General features: G+C 42.6%; 1 protein-coding gene across 4 annotated transcripts in view; it reads left to right on the plus strand.

Moving 5' to 3' along the window:
- vipr1b (vasoactive intestinal peptide receptor 1b) overlaps positions 1-18,044 on the plus strand; it is a 57,616-nt gene extending 39,572 nt beyond the window's left edge. For 2 of the 4 annotated variants that reach the window (XM_042068434.1, XM_042068437.1), the window contains 7 exons: positions 7,918-8,071; positions 8,360-8,420; positions 8,570-8,642; positions 10,178-10,269; positions 13,353-13,482; positions 14,552-14,593; positions 16,757-18,044. In XM_042068434.1, coding sequence (XP_041924368.1) covers positions 7,918-8,071; positions 8,360-8,420; positions 8,570-8,642; positions 10,178-10,269; positions 13,353-13,482; positions 14,552-14,593; positions 16,757-16,945 — 741 coding nt within the window. In that variant the 3' untranslated portion in view covers positions 16,946-18,044. Of the gene's footprint in view, positions 1-7,917; positions 8,072-8,359; positions 8,421-8,569; positions 8,643-10,177; positions 10,270-13,352; positions 13,483-14,551; positions 14,594-15,057; positions 15,295-16,756 lie in introns of those variants that run through there. The other 2 variants (XM_042068435.1, XM_042068436.1) reach the window with 2 other exon arrangements.
- Positions 18,045-18,273: the final 229 nt, after the last annotated feature.

An 18,273-nucleotide genomic window follows, 5' to 3' on the forward strand; every position in this document is an offset into this window, starting at 1 on the left:
GGACTCATATCACCCAGCTGTCTGACCATCCAAGTCCCCTAGCTCTGCCCACCCCCGCCCCCCCCCCCCCCCCCCACCATCCCCAAACCTCCACCCACTGTAACCCCCCCCCCACACACACACACACATACACACACACTCCAACACTGCCCCCGCATCAGTCAGTCCACTGAAGGGGAATGGTCAGCATTTAGGCCTATTAACAGCCCCCCTGTGAGGGAAACCTCATTTCGGCCCGGATGAGTGACTAGCTAATGACAGGGCTGGATTGACTTCTGAGGCACTGTGTTGCCCTTGAGGGATCGCTATAATGATGTTCCAAATGGTGTCCTCCACCTCAATAGCCCCTGACCCTCCCATCCCCTCCAAAAAAAGTCCAGCTCGAGACCCCCTCTCATCATGGAAAGTGTGAGTCAATGCAGAAGACTGCAGACATGCAGACATTGCAAATGACAATATTAATTCATTAAGTCTCAGAGCTTGTTCTTGTCACTGACCACTAACAATAAGATTTATTTGTTTTTGTCATGCCCACATGAAATGAGAGAGAGAGAGAGAGAGATAAGGAGTCTGAAAAGACTAAAAAAGATCAACCAATTTGTTCTAAAACATCAAATTTGATTTTGGTGACTTTCGTCTTTGTGGAAACTGAGCTTTCTAATGCAGCCAGGCAGAATGGACATGATCTTGTTATCTTGCTTCACTGTGTCTGTTCCTACCCACCGCCGCCTACTCCAAACACTTACACACACACACACACACACACACACACACACACACACACACACACACACAGATAGAGAGACAGACTACTCCCAGTTGTTTATTCTTGTGTACTGAGGTTTCAGCCACCTTCTCCTCCCTCATGCTCTGTACCAAATCAGTCATCCATAAGCACAAAAACATCAAAACACTCCAAAATCAACCATTTACCTTTATTATTCTATTCATGTGCTGTTTAACTTCTGTGGACTCTAATTGTTGGGGACTATGCTGTCCATGCTTCATCTTTTAACATCTTCTGTTGCCATTGTCAACTCACATGCTGCTATGGTGGAATATCATTTTCACCACAGCATGTTAAAGGTACGGTCTGTGACCGGATACTGGTACGGTACGGTGGAATATCATTTTCACTACAGCATGTTAAAGGTACGGTCTGTGACTCTGGCAAAAGGTGGTGGATATTTGAGCTCAGCAGATGGCCGCACTGCCTCCCTTTGATTCCATGCTGATTGGCTGGAATGGTGTATAGTTCAGTTTGGGTCACTTTTGTACATTTCCCTTTAGCAGAGGCGGGACTGTGTACAGGCAGTAGAGTTTATTAAGTAAGAATACACACAAAACAGACAACCAGAGGCCACGTGGAGTGCGCTGTTGAATTTGAGGGAAAAAAAGAGTGTATAAGTAGACTGCACTTTTAAAAATGTAACTCATTAAGCTGCCATGAAGCCTTAAATCAGTGGTTCTTTAACGTTTTGTTTGGTGACCGCCCTAAAACATTGACCAAGTCTCGCAACCCCATTCTCTTCAACCATGTAAAATAGTCATATTTACAGTATTATATTATACCTTCAGTTGGGATAATGCTATGTCAAAGCCAAAGGCGTTAATGCAGTCAGCTATAGCGAAGGAAGCCCCAATTGTTTATGTTTATGTTTTAATTGTAAATTATTTGTAGATGCACTTATCTAAAGCAACATACTTTACAGTATATATTTCCAGTTTTCAGAGCCTACGCTGCCTACAGAGTTTGTTTTTTACAGTGTACCCACGGAATTGGTAGCTAGCGGATTACGGAGAGAAGGTTGCTGAATGTGACAAAAAATGTTATGGGCTTGAAATCACTTACAATCACTGACTGCACGGAATGTCCATGGTATCCTTTGACGATCCGATTTATTATTTTCCAATTTACAACTAGCACTCATACTGGTGCACCTGTGGCGAAAGAGGGCTGTCTAGTGTTCTGTCCGTGGTATGCTTGCGCACCACATTTTTGAGCTCCAACAGGTGATTTGAGACACAGGTAGAGTTTTGAGTTTGCGTAAACAGAGCATCCACTTTCAGAGAAACATTATATCCCAGTTTTAAAACATGTTAGTCTAAAAACTGTTTTCTAAAAAGTTTTCCTTAATTCCAACAGTCAATCATTTTGCCCCCTCCAATATTTTGGCCACCCTCTAAGGGTCCCTTCCCCCAGTTTAAAACCCACTGCTGTAAAGGATGTTTATATTAATGTTATTTTTATATTATGTTAACAATAAGTCGTAATTTTTCAGTGGAAGTGTGTGAACTCAGCGAATATGTCTGTCATGGCCATGTTCCTGTCCTAAAGCACAGCTGACATAAGCAGGGTCCTAGAGTTTTGGTTCCACATACTGAGGAAATGAGCGTCTTATCTACACCGTGAGTTGCTCTGGGTGAAATCGGGTGCTAATTGAGTGAGTGTGACTTTCATCTCACGCTTGACAGTATATCGGTTATGTAACATGTATGGCAGACTGATGATTGGCTATAGCTTGCATACTTGCCTGCAGCTCATTGTGAGGCGGGTCCGGTGCACATCTGGACTGTTTCTGGTCGTGTATTGGCACGTGCGGGGCCTTGCCTTTTTGTGGTGCAGGCCAGTCAGCCAGAGGTTTGATTCTGATTAAGAATGAGATTTTTCATTTGAGGTGAAATGGTATCTCAAACTTCATTTTGATATGTCAACATACCTTGTGTGTGTTGGAGGGTGAAGAAAGGGATGGAGATGGTAAGAGAAAGAGGAGTTGAGAGATAGAGTGAGACAGTAATTATGACCGCCGCGCAGCGAAGCGGCGGTCATATAGGTTTAGTCAGATTTTTTTTTTTTTCTTTTTCGCATGTCCAAATTTCCGTCAAGGATTCCCGGGACACTGAAAGACCGGGGTAGACGAAACTTGGTGGGCATGTAACCCCATATGGATTACATGGAACCATCGTTTTTCGTTTTGATCTGTAGCCCCTCCGCTGGATTGCACCCCCCGAAAGGAGGGTAGGGCAGACACAGAGGTTCTTGAGATATTCACATTTTCTGTGAATATCTCAAGAACCGTAAGGTTTAGGAGGACCATTTTTTTTTTGTATGTTGATCTCAAGGGGCCATGTCAACCCATTCCATAACCACGCATTTCATGTATAGCGCCACCTAGTTAAACACAAAAAAGTAAAAATGAGGTGTTGTAATCGCAGGTATCTGTGACCTAACAGTCAAAACTGCACAAGATTGGAAGTGTAGGATCATTATGACACCCTCTGAATGCACGCCAAGTTTCATGGAATTCCGTTCATGGGGGGCCACACAATAAATTAATTTATGTTACTATACACCAACTGGCCTGTAGGTGGCCGGAGACAGTTTTCTGTGAATATCTCGAGAACCGTAGGGCCTAGGAGGTCCACCTTTTTTTTGTATGTTGGTCTTAAGGGGGCATGTCAACCCATCCCATTACCACTTATTTCATGTATAGCGCCACCTAGTTAAAAATTAAAAAGCAAAAAATTAGGTGTTTTAATCACAATATCTCTGGCTGACATGGTCAAAACTGCACGAAATTGAAAGTGTAGGATCATTATGACACCCTCCAAATGCATGCCAAGTTTTGTGAACTTTCGTTCATGGGGGGCCTTACAATAAAATAATTTATGTGTACATTTAGTGACCGTACACCAACAAGGATTCCCGGGACACTGAAAGACCGGGGGACACGAAACTTGGTGGGCATGTAACCCCACATGGATAGCATGGAACCATCGTTTTTTGTTTTGATCTGTAGCCCCCCCGCTGTACTGGACCCCCTGAAAGGAGGGTAGGGTAGACACAGTTTTTTGTGAATATCTTGAGAACCGTAGGGCCTAGGATGACCAATTTTTTCCGTATGTTTGCCTCCAGGGGTCATGTGAACCCATTCCATGTGCACACATGTGCATAAACAGATACACACGCACACACATACATTCACAGTAATCATACGTATGACACACTCACACAGTAGACATATGTACGCATGGATGCACATGCACAAACACACATACGCAGGCAAACACACAAGCCCGCACACACACACACACACACACACACCCACACACATAAACATAAACGTGTACACGCACACATGCACACAATTCAAGAATTTCTCAGAATTATGAACAGGCAAGATGGGGGTGGGGTTGTATAAAATGAATTTTACATGTGAAATCTATGAACTAATCATGTTTTGGTACTTGTTGTCTAGCAGATACCAGTGAGAATTGAGTGTGGATAATGCAATTTAGTGAGACAGTTAGAATCATATAGGCCTTTCAGCATGATTTATTTTTGTGGAAAAAATGTGCTGGACTGGGCGGCGGTCATATTTTGTACCGCTCTGCAGTACTGTACATCTAGTTAAGTTTCAGAATCTGTTGACAGACTACAGACATTCATTTCTCTCTGCTGTATAAATTTAACATGTATTTGTCACCAGCGGCAACCATGGTTGTTCAATGCCCGTTTTTTGTTTTCAGTACTATATAGATTTCATTAAAGGGGACATAGAATCAGTGAACTGAGTATTGTACTGTGTTCTCTGATATTAAAATAGTATATTCAACTTTGATTTATCAAAAATAAACTCAATTGCAATTTTACAAGGCCAAATAAAACCTTATATATTTAGGCTGGGTATTGAAATGGTCCTTTTGACTAAATGGCGCCCTCTTTGGCAACCACAATTTAACTATATTTGCTTTGTGATATGACATCACATGTAGGCTTTGTTCTAATTCGCCCATGTTTTAGTGGCTATTTTTAAGTTCAAGATTTCCATATGAAGGAGGGCACAACCCATGCCTCATGTTCATGTCAGCTCTTTGGTTATGACGTTCAGCAAACAGTTATTGTGTGCACATCCCACCTTCTGGCAGGTGCAGGACAAAAGAAAAATGTACTCTAAAATAGAGTGTACTCTAAAATATAAAATATACAGTAATGTCTGCAACACTGCTTTTGACTCCGATATATTTAATGCACAACAGGCATGTTGTGCATTAAATATGGGAGTCAAAAGCAGTGTTGCGGACATTATATTTTCTTCAATTAAATATATTTCTTCAATTAAGCTCTTTGGTTATGCACAACCTCTATAATTAATCAAAACTAGGGCAAAAGTGGTTTCCATTCTAAAGAAATGCAATGCAGTTGTTTTACTTTAAAACAGCTTCAAACTCATTCTGATGTTACACTGACTTATAATAAGGAGAATGAAGTCTCTGACATCGTCATTGCATACCCCGAACACTTAATATTACACTATGTAACGTTGATCTGGTAGATTGTGAGCCTTTAATCAGTGTATGACTAACTGGGTACCGCTTTAGCACTAAATGGTGATATTGACACCAAGGGACATAGATATCAATTTCTCCATTGTGTCAGGATTGTGCAGGAGGACCCAAGTGCAAGACTCAACCAGGCAGACTTACAGATTGGGGTGTGACTTTCGAAACCGATGTCTCGAATCAGTGTCGAGGCTTCGAAGCACAAGTGTTTCGAAACACTGCTTCGAAACGTGGTTCAAAACAGCCATGTCATGTGACCACTGCTTCGAAACATCGTTCAAAATCCCCATGTCATGTGACCAAAGTTAAGTGAACCTTCGGTGCATTTCACCGGTGTCGGCAGGCGTGCCCGCGCGTTCAATTAACAGTGTAGCTTTCTCTTAAGCAATAACCATGATGGTGTTGGGTGTGAGGGTGTTTCCCCGTTTGATTTGTAAGGTATTGTTTCATATCGTATCTGTTTATGTTTTCTTACTTCACCATTAACCACTCAGTTTCAACTGAACTCTCAGAATGGTCAAAAATCGAGAGTTTTTATAAGAAAGTGATTTAGAGAACACATAGTGGCAGCAATAAGATTCTCTTTATTGTGATGTGGTCTCCCATCCAGTAATTGACCAAGGGCATGCTGCTTAGCTTTTGACAAAGACTGAACACAGGTAACACAGCAAGCTACGAACTTTAAAGACCACATCTCCAATACGAAGCATTTGACAGATTTGTTTCACCCTAAACAGCTCTGAGGTGTCGGAATTGTTTCAAAGCTTCGGAACAATTCGGCACAACTGCTTCGAACGTTTCAGTGTTTCATAAAGCCTCGCTTTGCCCATCCCTACTTACAGACAAAACAGAATTTATTTTAAACACGAACTTTACATTTAAAGAATTTCTTACTTCCATACAAGACTTTGACTAGACAAACAGAGAGACGATCCGACAGAGAACAGAGAAACAGGAGGGTAGAAACACACATACCAATTAACAGAAAGACAGAGGACTGGACGAAACCAACGAGACAATAACAGGGAACAGGTGAGGAGGCAGAAATGGAGGGAAAACAAACAAGACAGCAAGCACAGACCAAATAAGGAGATGGGGCGGAGACAAAGACAGGTGACAGGCAGGGAACACAAAGCACATGGGGAACAGGCAAAAACAAACACAGACCAATACACAAAATGGCCACCAGGGTGGCACAAACTTAACCAGATCCTGACACATTGTGTTCCTTTAATCCACATACAGGACTTGTAATGGAGCAAGTCCTACCCTTTTTGTGGTGTGGTCAGTTTTTCTGCTGTTAAAACCAAACAGAGTTGATGCGCATGAGTGTCAAACACATTTCAGAGATGAACTTCTGATTTTTGTTAATGAGCACCTCTCTAATTGCTCTCTCAAATTCAAAGTTTGAGTGGTCTTTGATGGTTGTTTTTTTGCTATCAATGTAGAACTGAGAGGACAGATTTAAACATCAGTGGATTTTTTTGACACTGTTTCAAATATATATTTTAATCACATAGAGATGAATGAAGCCACATTTATATTATACAGAATTTCATTTCTCCTTCTATCTTCTTATGTAGCACAGAAAGTAATGTCTGCCTGTCAGCCTGTAAAAGCTACTGTCAGACACAAAGCAATAACTCTGATAGCTCAAATATTGTGGAATATTACATTAAAATGTTGGAAAAGTTTTGGAAGATGACTGTGACTTGTTCTGTCAGTCCATTGCTCTTGAGTGGTCCTGGGGCTCAACTACATTACATTACATTACATTTAGCAGACACTTCTTGACCAAAGTGACTTACATATGTCAGCTATATTACAAGGGATCACATTGTCCCCGGAGCAACTTGGGGTTAAGTGCCTTGCTCAAGGGCACAATTGAACCGACCACTTTCAGGCTACTGCACGCTAGCCCAGCTCCTTAACCACTACAATACTACCGCCCACACTAGAGTAAGATCAAGAGTTTGATACACTGGGGCACAGCGGGGTTCATACTGGAACCAAAAAGGGGTCCCCCGAGCTATTCCCAAATATTTGAATATGTCTTCCTACTAAAGCATTATGATTTTCCTTCACTAACCCAAACCCAATCCCTGAGAAACAACCATTATGCCATTATCCCTCCACCAGCATGGTTGTACTTGGTGCACAAAGCAAGGTCCTAAAAGACAGTATGGAAGAGCTTGACTGGCTTGCAGAGAACAGAGTTTTCTACATATAAAAACCTTTAGGACTAGAACTAGAGCAGACATTGCAACACCAGTGCCTGACCTCACAAATGCTCTTCTGAATGAATGGGCAAAAAGTTCCACAGAGAGTTCCACAAATCTTGTGGAAATCCTTCTCAAAAGAGCTGAAGCCGTTGTAAAGGGAGAAATAACTCCATATTAATACCTATGGATTTAGAATGCAATGCAATTGAAGTTCCTGTGAGTGTAATAATTACAGGCATTCCAGTACTTTTGTTGTAGTGTATTTATGGTGTGTATATGTGCTGGACTGGATGAAATGATGTTGCTAACTAAACGAATCAAAGGGTCTTGATCACGTGTATTGATCCCACAGGTGGGATGTAAGGTGGTGATGGTCTTCTTCCAGTACTGCATTATGGCCAGCTTCTTCTGGCTGTTGGTGGAGGGACTCTACCTCCACGCGCTGCTTGCCGTCTCCTTCTTCTCCGAGAGGAAGTACTTCTGGTGTTTCATCCTGATCGGCTGGGGTAGGCATCATAGCATGCTTGTGTGTGTGTGTGTGTGTATGTGTGTGTGTGTGAGCGTGTGTGTTTGTGTGTGGGGCTTTTATGTGTGTGTGAGTGTGTGTGTGTGTGTTGGGGGGGGTGGGGGTAGTTGTAGGTGGGATATGATTCTGTTCTCTCAGCGTGGGAAATGCAACTTGCTGTTTGGATCTAGTTAGATTCCCTTCCATGCAGCCTCAGACTCTGGTAGCTTGGTTTCCCGTGGTGATATTGATCAAAAGGTGTTCTCCCTTTCATCTTATGTATTTATAGGTGGTCCAATGATTTTCAGCGCAGCCTGGGGCATTGCCAAGGCCTACTTTGATGACATAGGGTAAGATAAATGAGAGCAATTGCTCTCTCACCTGGCTCATGGGGGACATATCACCCATCACATCACATCAAAACTCACACACCTTATGTCAGTATAGTCTGCTTGGTGCTCTGGACCTGCAGTAACATTGCACTTTTTTTTTATAACAGATGCTGGGACATCATCGAGAACACTGACCCTTACTGGTGGATAATCAAAACACCCATATTAACATCAATACTGGTGAGCTTACCCGGCGCCCGCTGTGAGTGAAATTGACCCATTTGATGGGGGATTGCATGGAACATGTGGCTGACAAGAGAGTAGACATTTTGGAAGACTGAGCTTACGTGGCCCATTACAAATCTGTCAGTCACGGTTGCCGTGGAGAATAAATCAAATCACCTTCACCTATGCAGGTGTCGTCAGTACTCCCCCTGTGGCAAAGGATGGGGGGTTTGCTTTCATTTGAATCGCTGTAATTGAGTTTCATGCTTCCTTTACCACCAGTACAAAAAGACTAAAGGTGCATGATTGCTTTTGCAATCCTCTGTCACAATGAAAGTTCATTAGCATGCCAGTGCCAGATTGATACCTTACTAATTGAATAACTTTGTGATAGTGCTCAAATTCTTTAAAAAGACACTATACTATAACATTCAAATGCTTCACTTTTAAATATGACTGAACATCAAAATGGCGTATTTTCAGAAGATACAGCCCAATTCATTCTGACCTGGGTCAGGTATATTAGTGAGCCCCTTGACTGGCAGATAGCTGTAGACTCACTGGCCCTGAAAACTATCAGCTGAGAGTGCAACCCTGCTAGAGACCTCTCTCTCTCTCTCTCTCACTCACACTCTCTCTCTCTCTCTCTCTCTCTCTGTCTACCACCCAGGCTTGAGCACACGTGTGAAATATCAATAATGGGTGACAGTGTGAAATAAGACTTTCACAGGCGCTCACTCCACCCATCCACCTGTCATTTACCATAGAGAGGACGGGATAGAGAGAGGGAGGTGTGGAAGAGCGAATGAGGATGGGTGGATGGAACTGAGGAAGTGGAGGTGGCAGGGTGGATATAGGGATAGGGGTGGTGTGGGGTCAGAGAGAAGATAAAGAAAATAAAATGTGCAGTCAAGGCAGCAGGTTGGGGAGCAGATCAACTGCGAAATGATCTGAGAAAGACTATTTGATCAAAAGGGTGGGGGAGGATGGGGGGGGGGGGGTCAATATTTTCTCATTGGCAGCTGAGTCAAGAACAGATCTGGCCCATGCCTGTGTCTTATATGCCCACCACTGGCCCTGATCCGGCCCATGTGTGGCTCTGAGTTTGCCAATATCTGGCCAGCGCTTAACATATCTGCTCCCAAGTGCTATCTGGACTGTGTCCGTTTGATGATAGTGTGGACATTTCCTGGTCCAGTGACAGTGCGAGGTGTCATGGGACATCAGCGTGAGAAGAGCTCTGGCAGGACTGAATTCTACTTATCTGCACAGTAAACAAGAGGCTGTTTGAAGCAGAGGCAGTGTCTGAGTTATTTTATCAGTGCTAGTCACAAAGTAAACACATTTCATCCCTGCAAGAGTGATGAACCAAACTATTGAAATAGCTGGCATTTGTTTCAGTCTAGCTTTGTAAATGTGCTGTATTTGCCATTAAAATGGATTGTAGCGTTGAGCCATATTCCTTTCAAACCTGTTCAAATGTCAATCATTTTTTGGGGATTGTTAGACTTAGAAATACAACATCAGTCAATGTTTCTCTCTGTCTGCAGATGAACTTCATCCTATTCATCGATATCATCCGAATACTGCGACAGAAGATCAACTGCCCTGACATCGGAAGGAACGAGTCCAACCAGTATCTGTGAGTAGTACTCACTGCAAACCTGATAAACAAACTAATTTATGTTTTACAGATTGGAGTTGGCTATCAGGAAAACTTAAAATCACTTCATTCACTTTTTTCCCACTTGGAAAGGGGCTTGCCTTTCTCCGTAATTGCAGCATGGTAGCCCACTCACAAGTGTAGTGCTCTCAAACCCATTGACTGTGGGGTGGATATTCATTAGACTCTCTCTCTCACTGTGAGAGGTCAATGCCCGGTCATGTTTTGCTACTGCTGAGAGAACTAGAGTTATTTGTTTACAGTTTTTGCCCATTGCTTAAACACTTTTTGCAAAACTCGGCTCATTGTGTCAAAACTTTACACACCAGCACATGACACAACACTGGGAAATAAACCATTCACATCTACATCGTAAATGTATATCGAATTGAAACACTGCTATCAAAACCTAACAATCCTTTGTCAAAATGTCACTCTGATGACAAAATGATATACACTTGCATCATATGAATAGACTTTCAGATTAGCAGCAACACACTAGTGTACTTTATTTAAAACACTGCAGTCTTTTTACAGCTTTCATTCAGTTTATCAGCTAGCACTAGTGCAGTGCCCGTTCAAACATGCTATTCCTGTAGCCCAATTACATGCCTGCAGGGAGGCCTGCTTTAAAAATAGGATGATAGGGAAAAACATAAATCCAGGTAAGCATTCAATAATGAATACAGATAATATAATAATATAATAAATGTAAAGTGAGCAGAACTTACAGTTTTTCTCGATTGCTTTTACCTGCTTAAGTAAACTAGACCACTTGGTCTTCATGACTACTTTCTTTGCACAGCAGAAGTCATCTCTTGCGAATGTGTTCACACATTTTCATTGGGTTCACACATTTATCACACCCTTTTGCAAAACAGTTAACACAGGTGTCATTCAAAAGCCCCAAACTCTATTGGTTTTCCCATGCTAAACAAAAGGAAAACATCTTTTCACAGGTGGTATAGATTCCTTGCATAAGTCTGAATCTCTGATACACCTGTGTGAAACTCCTTTGCACAATTCTTCAATCAGCAATCATTCATTATACATAAGAGATGTCTGTTCTGTGTTGCTATTTGCAAGTATGGATCTAATGCACATTTAGACAAAGTACTGTATTGCCTATTTGGTAGAGAAAACAGTACAAAAGGTGTTTACTGTATGTCTATTTCGATGAAAGTTGTAGTTCAATGAAATTTACAGTATCTTACTATAGGTGTTTGCTGTATGTCTTACATGTCAATGACAGTTACATCTTGGGAGGAATGAATAATTTGTTTTTTTATTCAGTACATTTTGTCTTTTCAGAGTTTTTTTCTGATACCAGAAAAATGAGAAAGTAATGAAACAGACATAGCAAAAATGCTCATTTTGAGAACTAGATTTTGCATTTTGTTGCCCAGTGTGTAATGATTGATTAAAGAGTGTTTTTGAATTGGCAACAAGTTGTAGTGTTTGAAGGCAAGATTTGCTTTTGCTGCATGTTTTAAGTGTTTTGAGAGAGTAACAGCCTTTTGCAAGCAAAATGTGTCATTTTGTTCAGACACAGGTGTTAACTGTTTTGAGAATTCGTGATGTCAGAGTTTGTAAATACACCAGGAGTTTATTTAAATAACACTTACCTGATGGATGCTACTATCTGCTACTATACCGCTGCGTCGACGTTACTTTCGTGATTTGGGAAAAGCCCGTAAAAGTCCTGGCAGGAAGCGATTACATCAACGTTTTTTGATATCCAGTTTTTAATAAATTTTTTTTCGAAGTGTTTACAACTTAGTGTTAACTAATAATTGTTGCAAACTGGTACTACGAACAAAATATTAGTGCAATCCTGGATCTACATCCTTATGCATGCTTCCTGCCAGGACTTTTACGGGCTTTTCACAAAAAGTGTGTATAGTAACAAAAGATTCAAGTTTTGTTACTTTGGTCTAAGCATGTGTCTATAGTGTTCAAGCAATGGGCAAACATTTTATTTATTTATGACATCTATTCATTTCTTCATGTTTTAGAGTTTTTATTTTCACTTTATATATATTTTTTTCAAGGTGGCCTGAGCTCAGTGCTAACGCCTATGTATGAATGAGGCTGAGCGCGCCTCTCTATCTCCATTTCTCCCCATTACAAATGTCAGCCACAAACAGGCCTCACATTAGGGGGATCCATTGGCCTCAGCGCTTAAGTGGCTTTCCATGATGTGCCACTCGCAAACTAGCCCTGTTGCTGTAGTGCCAGGCAAATTTCCTCTCATCACCTCTCTACTCTGTTCTCCTCTCCTCACCTCCTCTCCTCCCCTCCCCCCCCTTTTCCTCCTCTCTCCTTTCCTCTCCTCACCTCTTCTCCTCTGTCCTTTCTGCTCTGTTGTCTCATCTTTTCTTCAGTCCTGTTACCATCTACTCTCTTCCTGTGTTCTCTCATCTCCTCTTTGCTCTCTTCTCTTCTGTCCTCTCCTCCCCTCTTGTCTGCTCTCCTCTCCTCCTCCCTCCTCTGCTCTCTTCTCCACTCTCCACTTCTCTCCTCCTTTCTCCCCCCTCCTTACCAATGTCCTCTCATCTCCCCTTCTCTTTTCTGCTCTCCTCCTCTCCTCAGCTCTCCTCCTCTCCTCGCCCCTTCACACCTCTCCTCTCCGCTCCTCTCTTCAATCCTCTCATGCGCTCCTCATACTTGTCTGACAGGGTTATTTCACTGCTCTGCCTCTACAGCATTACCCGAGACAAATCACACACATTTTATGCAGCAGGTTACGAGTGGCAGCCCACTGTCTTTATGGGCAGCATAGAAGTACATAAAGAGGTGTGTGTGTGTGTGTGTGTGTGTGTGTGTGTGTGTGTGTGTGTGTGTCTGTGTGTGTGTGTGTCTGTGTCTGTGTGAGAATGTGTTATGTTTACAGCATGACAATGGCATGTATTTTGAGTTCTGCTCCCAAATAAAAAAAAAAAAACCTGTGTGTATTGATTTATTGTTCATAGACCCTTCCAAATGTTTATTTATTTACTGAATTGTAGACCCAAATATAAAGATCAAAACGTGTTTGTTTGTTTTCTTCATCCACTCTTCAGGAGGCTGGCCAAGTCCACGCTGCTCCTGATTCCCCTCTTTGGAATTAACTTCATCATATTCGCCTTCATACCCGACCACATCAAGACAGAGCTGCGGCTGGTGTTTGACCTCATTCTGGGGTCATTTCAGGTATGCAAGATGTGTATATTTATATTTGATCTGTTGGAAGAAGCTGTAATCCAACGACTGAAGCACAATCCAAACACTGAAAGCTAAATTCCATTGAAAATAAAATATAGAACCTGGGTGACAAACAGGGAAGACAGACAATTAAGCTTTAAAGCCTGTGCTTAACTTGCTGTATGTATGACCACAGAAAACCACCATCTCATAAATCTCCTTTTGTGTTTTTATCAAAACCGAATTTCCTTACTCCCATGTCTTTCAAAGCCCAAATACTGACACACAACAGTGTGCCGTTATCCTTAAATGTAAGCCTTATGTAAGACATTCTCCTGAAATGAGCTCTTCTGGTCAGGCGGGGATGTGCTGTATCTCTTATCATCACAGCTGAAAGTTCATTCCCTTGTTCGTTCCAATGAAATATTGTACTTGTCTAAAAGTACACATGAGTGTTTCTATTTTAGATCACATTGGCAGTTCTCCAGAGTCATGGTTCATTCTAATTTCACTCTACTGGGTCTGTTAAAAAAAAGAAAAAAGGAAAAAGCTCTTGGTGCTATTTAGTTCTTCTTGTAATGACTGATTCAGAGAAAGCATCTGCATAGGCTGAATGTGTAATCTTGATGTCCAATATGGTTCCTCTTCCTCTCTCTCTCTCTCTCTCTCTCTCTCTCTCTTTCTCTCTCTCTCTCTCTGGAAGCCAATGACAAATTCTTAGAATTCTTACCTCTGAAGAATCTTTTCTATATTCTCTCCCTTAAAGGAACACGTTAGATAAGAGGATATACCTTGTGGGCTTGCAATAACACCAGTTAACCTATAGCTAGCCTATAGCTAAAAAGGAGCTTTAGGCTAACTGGCATAACCCACTTCATTCTTCCTTGAAATGTGTAAATTCAAGCAAATAAAAAAAATATTGGCACAACTCTGTTATCGTGCTGTATGAGGTAGCGTAACTAAAATCTTTAGAAGACTCAGGTGAAAGTATATTTGTTCTGTTACTTGTATGCCACAACATTCTCACAAGTGTTTCTGTTCTCTCTTTGTCCCCTTACCCTCCCTCTTTCTCTGCCAGGGTTTTGTGGTTGCCGTCCTCTACTGCTTCCTAAACGGAGAGGTAATACCCTTGGCTCATCCTCCTTTCAGTCACATGTAAACGCTGTGTCTAAACAACACCTTTTCTTTGCAAACACTCCCACTGCATGCTGCAACACACACGCACACACACACACACACACACACACACACACACACACACACACACACACGCACACACGCACACACACGCTGTCGATCCTCACCCGCAGTGGCAGCGAATCAAGCCTGAATCAGTATGCTTGACCTTGGAGTGGCAATAAACCAGGGATCCCTGGCACCCTACCTCCAAACTCATATCAGTGGATGAGTCAGAGACCAACCCACCACACACACACACACACACACACACCACCACCACCACCACCAGTGCCATCGCCATCTTATTAGCATGTCTGTCCTACTCCCAATGTGTAGAAAGGCCCATAAATAGTGTGTCTGTTGACATCCTCCGTCTCTCACATTGATGTATCTCCTGTTGTTCAGATCCCTCTCCAAAAAGTCTACTTTTCTCTCTCCCCCTCCCTGCATGTGTGTGTGTGTGTGTGCATTTGTGTGTGCTGTGTCTGTGCCAATTCAATTGTAAAGAATTGCGGTTCTCCTGATATATTTTAGCTGCCTGGGCTGCAGTCCCATTTTAATAGCATACTGAGTCAAGGTGGGAAGTGGGAGTGGTGGTAGGACTCCAGCGTTCAAGTGCAGCAAGGGAGTGCATGCAAAAGCTGAGAGGATTATGTGAAAAATCACTGACGCCAATTCCTCTCCCATAGCATTTAGGGAGGAACAAAGTCGTATTCCACTTTAAATAAGTTCTCGGTTTCATCCGGGGCTGTGGTGGCGGCGTTCACGACCCCTCGAGCACATTAATTAGGTCAGAGTTGCGTTAACATACAGCAGACTGCTCTCTGTAATCGTTCCGGCCGCCAATGAGACTCCCTGGGACCAATTGGAGTTTGGAGTTCCGCATCAGTATTCACGGGAGCAGCCAAACATAAAGTTCTACATTTTCTATGAGACTTAATGATTGGTGACATTTGAGATGTAAGACCTGGAGCCAGTCAGACAGCACTCAATATGTGTCATGCTTCTGAGGCAACTGGTGTAGTTTGGATCCGGCATACCAAGCATTATTTTTCTATTGCGTAGCTAAGGATGTAACATATGTAGAATATGTCTTCCCTGGACCTCAGCTGGTGTGAGTGTGTCAGTGTGAGTTTCAAATTAATTCACACCCTTCATTGATGTTTAGAGTTCTGGGAATTGTTTTTGAAGATAATTCCTCTGCAGAGGACACAATGTCAATACTCTTCCCCTCCTCCCATGCCTTACCATCTTAGATGCAGAATTCATATCCATTACAAAATTTAATATACCAAGAAATATGCAAGGCATGATGTTCTGTGTACAACGCAATCCTCACCACCCTGTTAAAAGCTACTTCCAGTTTTTGTTTTTTTCACATAAGCATGACCTTCAGTGAATTAAGGCTCTAAGTCCTTTCAGATAAACGCTGCTGTGAAATTACTTATTTCACTTTCACAAGAGAAAAAATGTCTATTCTCAACATTTCATTATGCGGGTCGTTGATGTATACATAGTTTTGGGCTGTTTGGGCGAAGTTTACAGCCAGACTGCATTTGTTTATCGCTGGTGTGGTATTACGCTTCAGTTCTTATTCCCCAGCCACCACAGGCCTATTTCGGTCCTTCCTTTCATCTTTGTCTCTACATGGTAACGCATGGCAACAGGTGCAGCCCGAATTGTGTGTTGAGAGAATGAACATCTTTCACTCTTCACAACGCCACGAGGAGAGGAGTGCCTGCTGAAACACTAAACTTTTTAGTGTGAGGGAAAAAAAACTCTCCTCGCTCTCTCACCTCTCTCTGTCTCCCCCCCCCCCCCCCCCCCATCTGTCTCTGTCTCTCTCTCCCCCTCTCATACACACACCTCTCGCTAATCTCTTTATCTCTTTCCCCCATCTATCTCTCTCTTTCTCCCTCATACACACTCCTCTCCCGATCTCTCCCTCTGTCACTCCTTTCTCTCCCTCTCTCTGTTTCTCCCCATCTCTCCCTCTGTCACTCCTTTCTCTCCCTCTCTCTGTTTCTCCCCATCTCTCTCTCTATCCCTCTCTCTCTCTCTCTCTCTCTCTCTCTCTCTCTCCATCTGGCCTGTGAATGTTCAGGTGCAGGGGGAGATCAAGAGGAAGTGGAGGCGATGGCATCTGGAGCGCTTCCTGGGCTCCGACACCAAGTACCAGCAGCCGTCCATGGGCAGCAACGGCAACAACTTCAGCACCCAGATCTCCATGCTGACCCGCTGCAGCCCCAAAACGCGGCGCGCCTCCTCCTGCCAGGACAGCTCCGTCATCTGACCTTCGACCTCTCACCCCGGTGACCTCTGTGCCCCAGGCAGCGTCTTCTGTAAACCTTCGGTCACTGATGCCTCATTCCATGTGCTCTTGGGCCCTCCAAAGGCCAGGTCTCAGCTCAGGAAGATCTCACAGAAGGATCCAAAAAGGGAATCGCGGACCCAAGGGTAGATTGTTTTCCATTCAAACATTCATCGTGCTGTTCGTGCCATCGATTGACTGGAGTTCCGTGCTGCATTTTCATGTTGCAAAGATACTGAAGGCTGGTGTTTTTGGCCAGTTCGGTTTTCATCATCCATCCAGGTGTCCGCTCTCTCCATTGTCCATCTGATTAATGTATGTGTTGCTTTGAACTGTCTCTGTTGCCATTGTCTGGCAGACAAGCCAAATTACTCTCTCTCCACCCACCCCACCATAAACTATTATGTGAAACATACAGCATCGTCCTGTTCAAAAGGAGCCATTTCCTTTGGTGAAAAACCTTTTTCGACAATTTTGACATCATTCTTTCCATGCTGCCCTGACCACAATATCAAAGGAACATTCCGTCACATTCTATTACTATTGGAGAAACTGCTACATGCCAGGTTGCCAGTGTAAAGAAATGTCCGTTAAATGTGCCATAATCAAACTGAAAATGACAAATTTTATACCTCTGAATGTACAAATAGAGTTCACATATTGGACAACATCCCATTTATTACAGAGGTACATAGAGAGTGATTTGTGGAATAGTATGACTTGTATGTGTATATTTGTCCCTTTCTCTAGACAATACAATCGATGAACACCTGTACCTTTTGAAAATGGAATGTAGAAAAAAGACATCAAACTAAGGAGGAAATGGATGTTGTATAAAAAAATAATGTGAATGTTCATCTTCGTATCAATCAGACTTCATTTTCATCTGCGCTTTTGTAACTTCAATTGTAAAAAAAAAAAAGAAAGAACAAAAAACTACCAAAATAGGATCCAAGAGATCCATATCTACCTGGAGATATACTGTAGAGATAAAACGCCAGCTCCCCTACCCTCTGTCCCAAACACCTCGCTCATGGTGAATATTTTTAGCTCATTATCCAAAGGCGCTGTGAGTGTTAAGAGTAAAGGCGCTGTGAGTGTTCAGAGTAAAGGCACTGTGAGTGTTAAGAGTAAAGGCGCTGTGAGTGTTAAGAGTAAAGGCGCTGTGAGTGTTCAGAGTAAAGGCGCTGTGAGTGTTAAGAGTAAAGGCGCTGTGAGTGTTAAGAGTAAAGGCGCTGTGAGTGTTCAGAGTAAAGGCACTGTGAGTGTTGAGAGTAAAGGCTCTGTGAGTGTTAAGAGTAAAGGCGCTG

The sequence above is a fragment of the Alosa sapidissima genome, chromosome 17 (genome assembly GCF_018492685.1).
Source record: "Alosa sapidissima isolate fAloSap1 chromosome 17, fAloSap1.pri, whole genome shotgun sequence".
In the NCBI taxonomy this organism is placed as follows: domain Eukaryota; kingdom Metazoa; phylum Chordata; class Actinopteri; order Clupeiformes; family Clupeidae; genus Alosa; species Alosa sapidissima.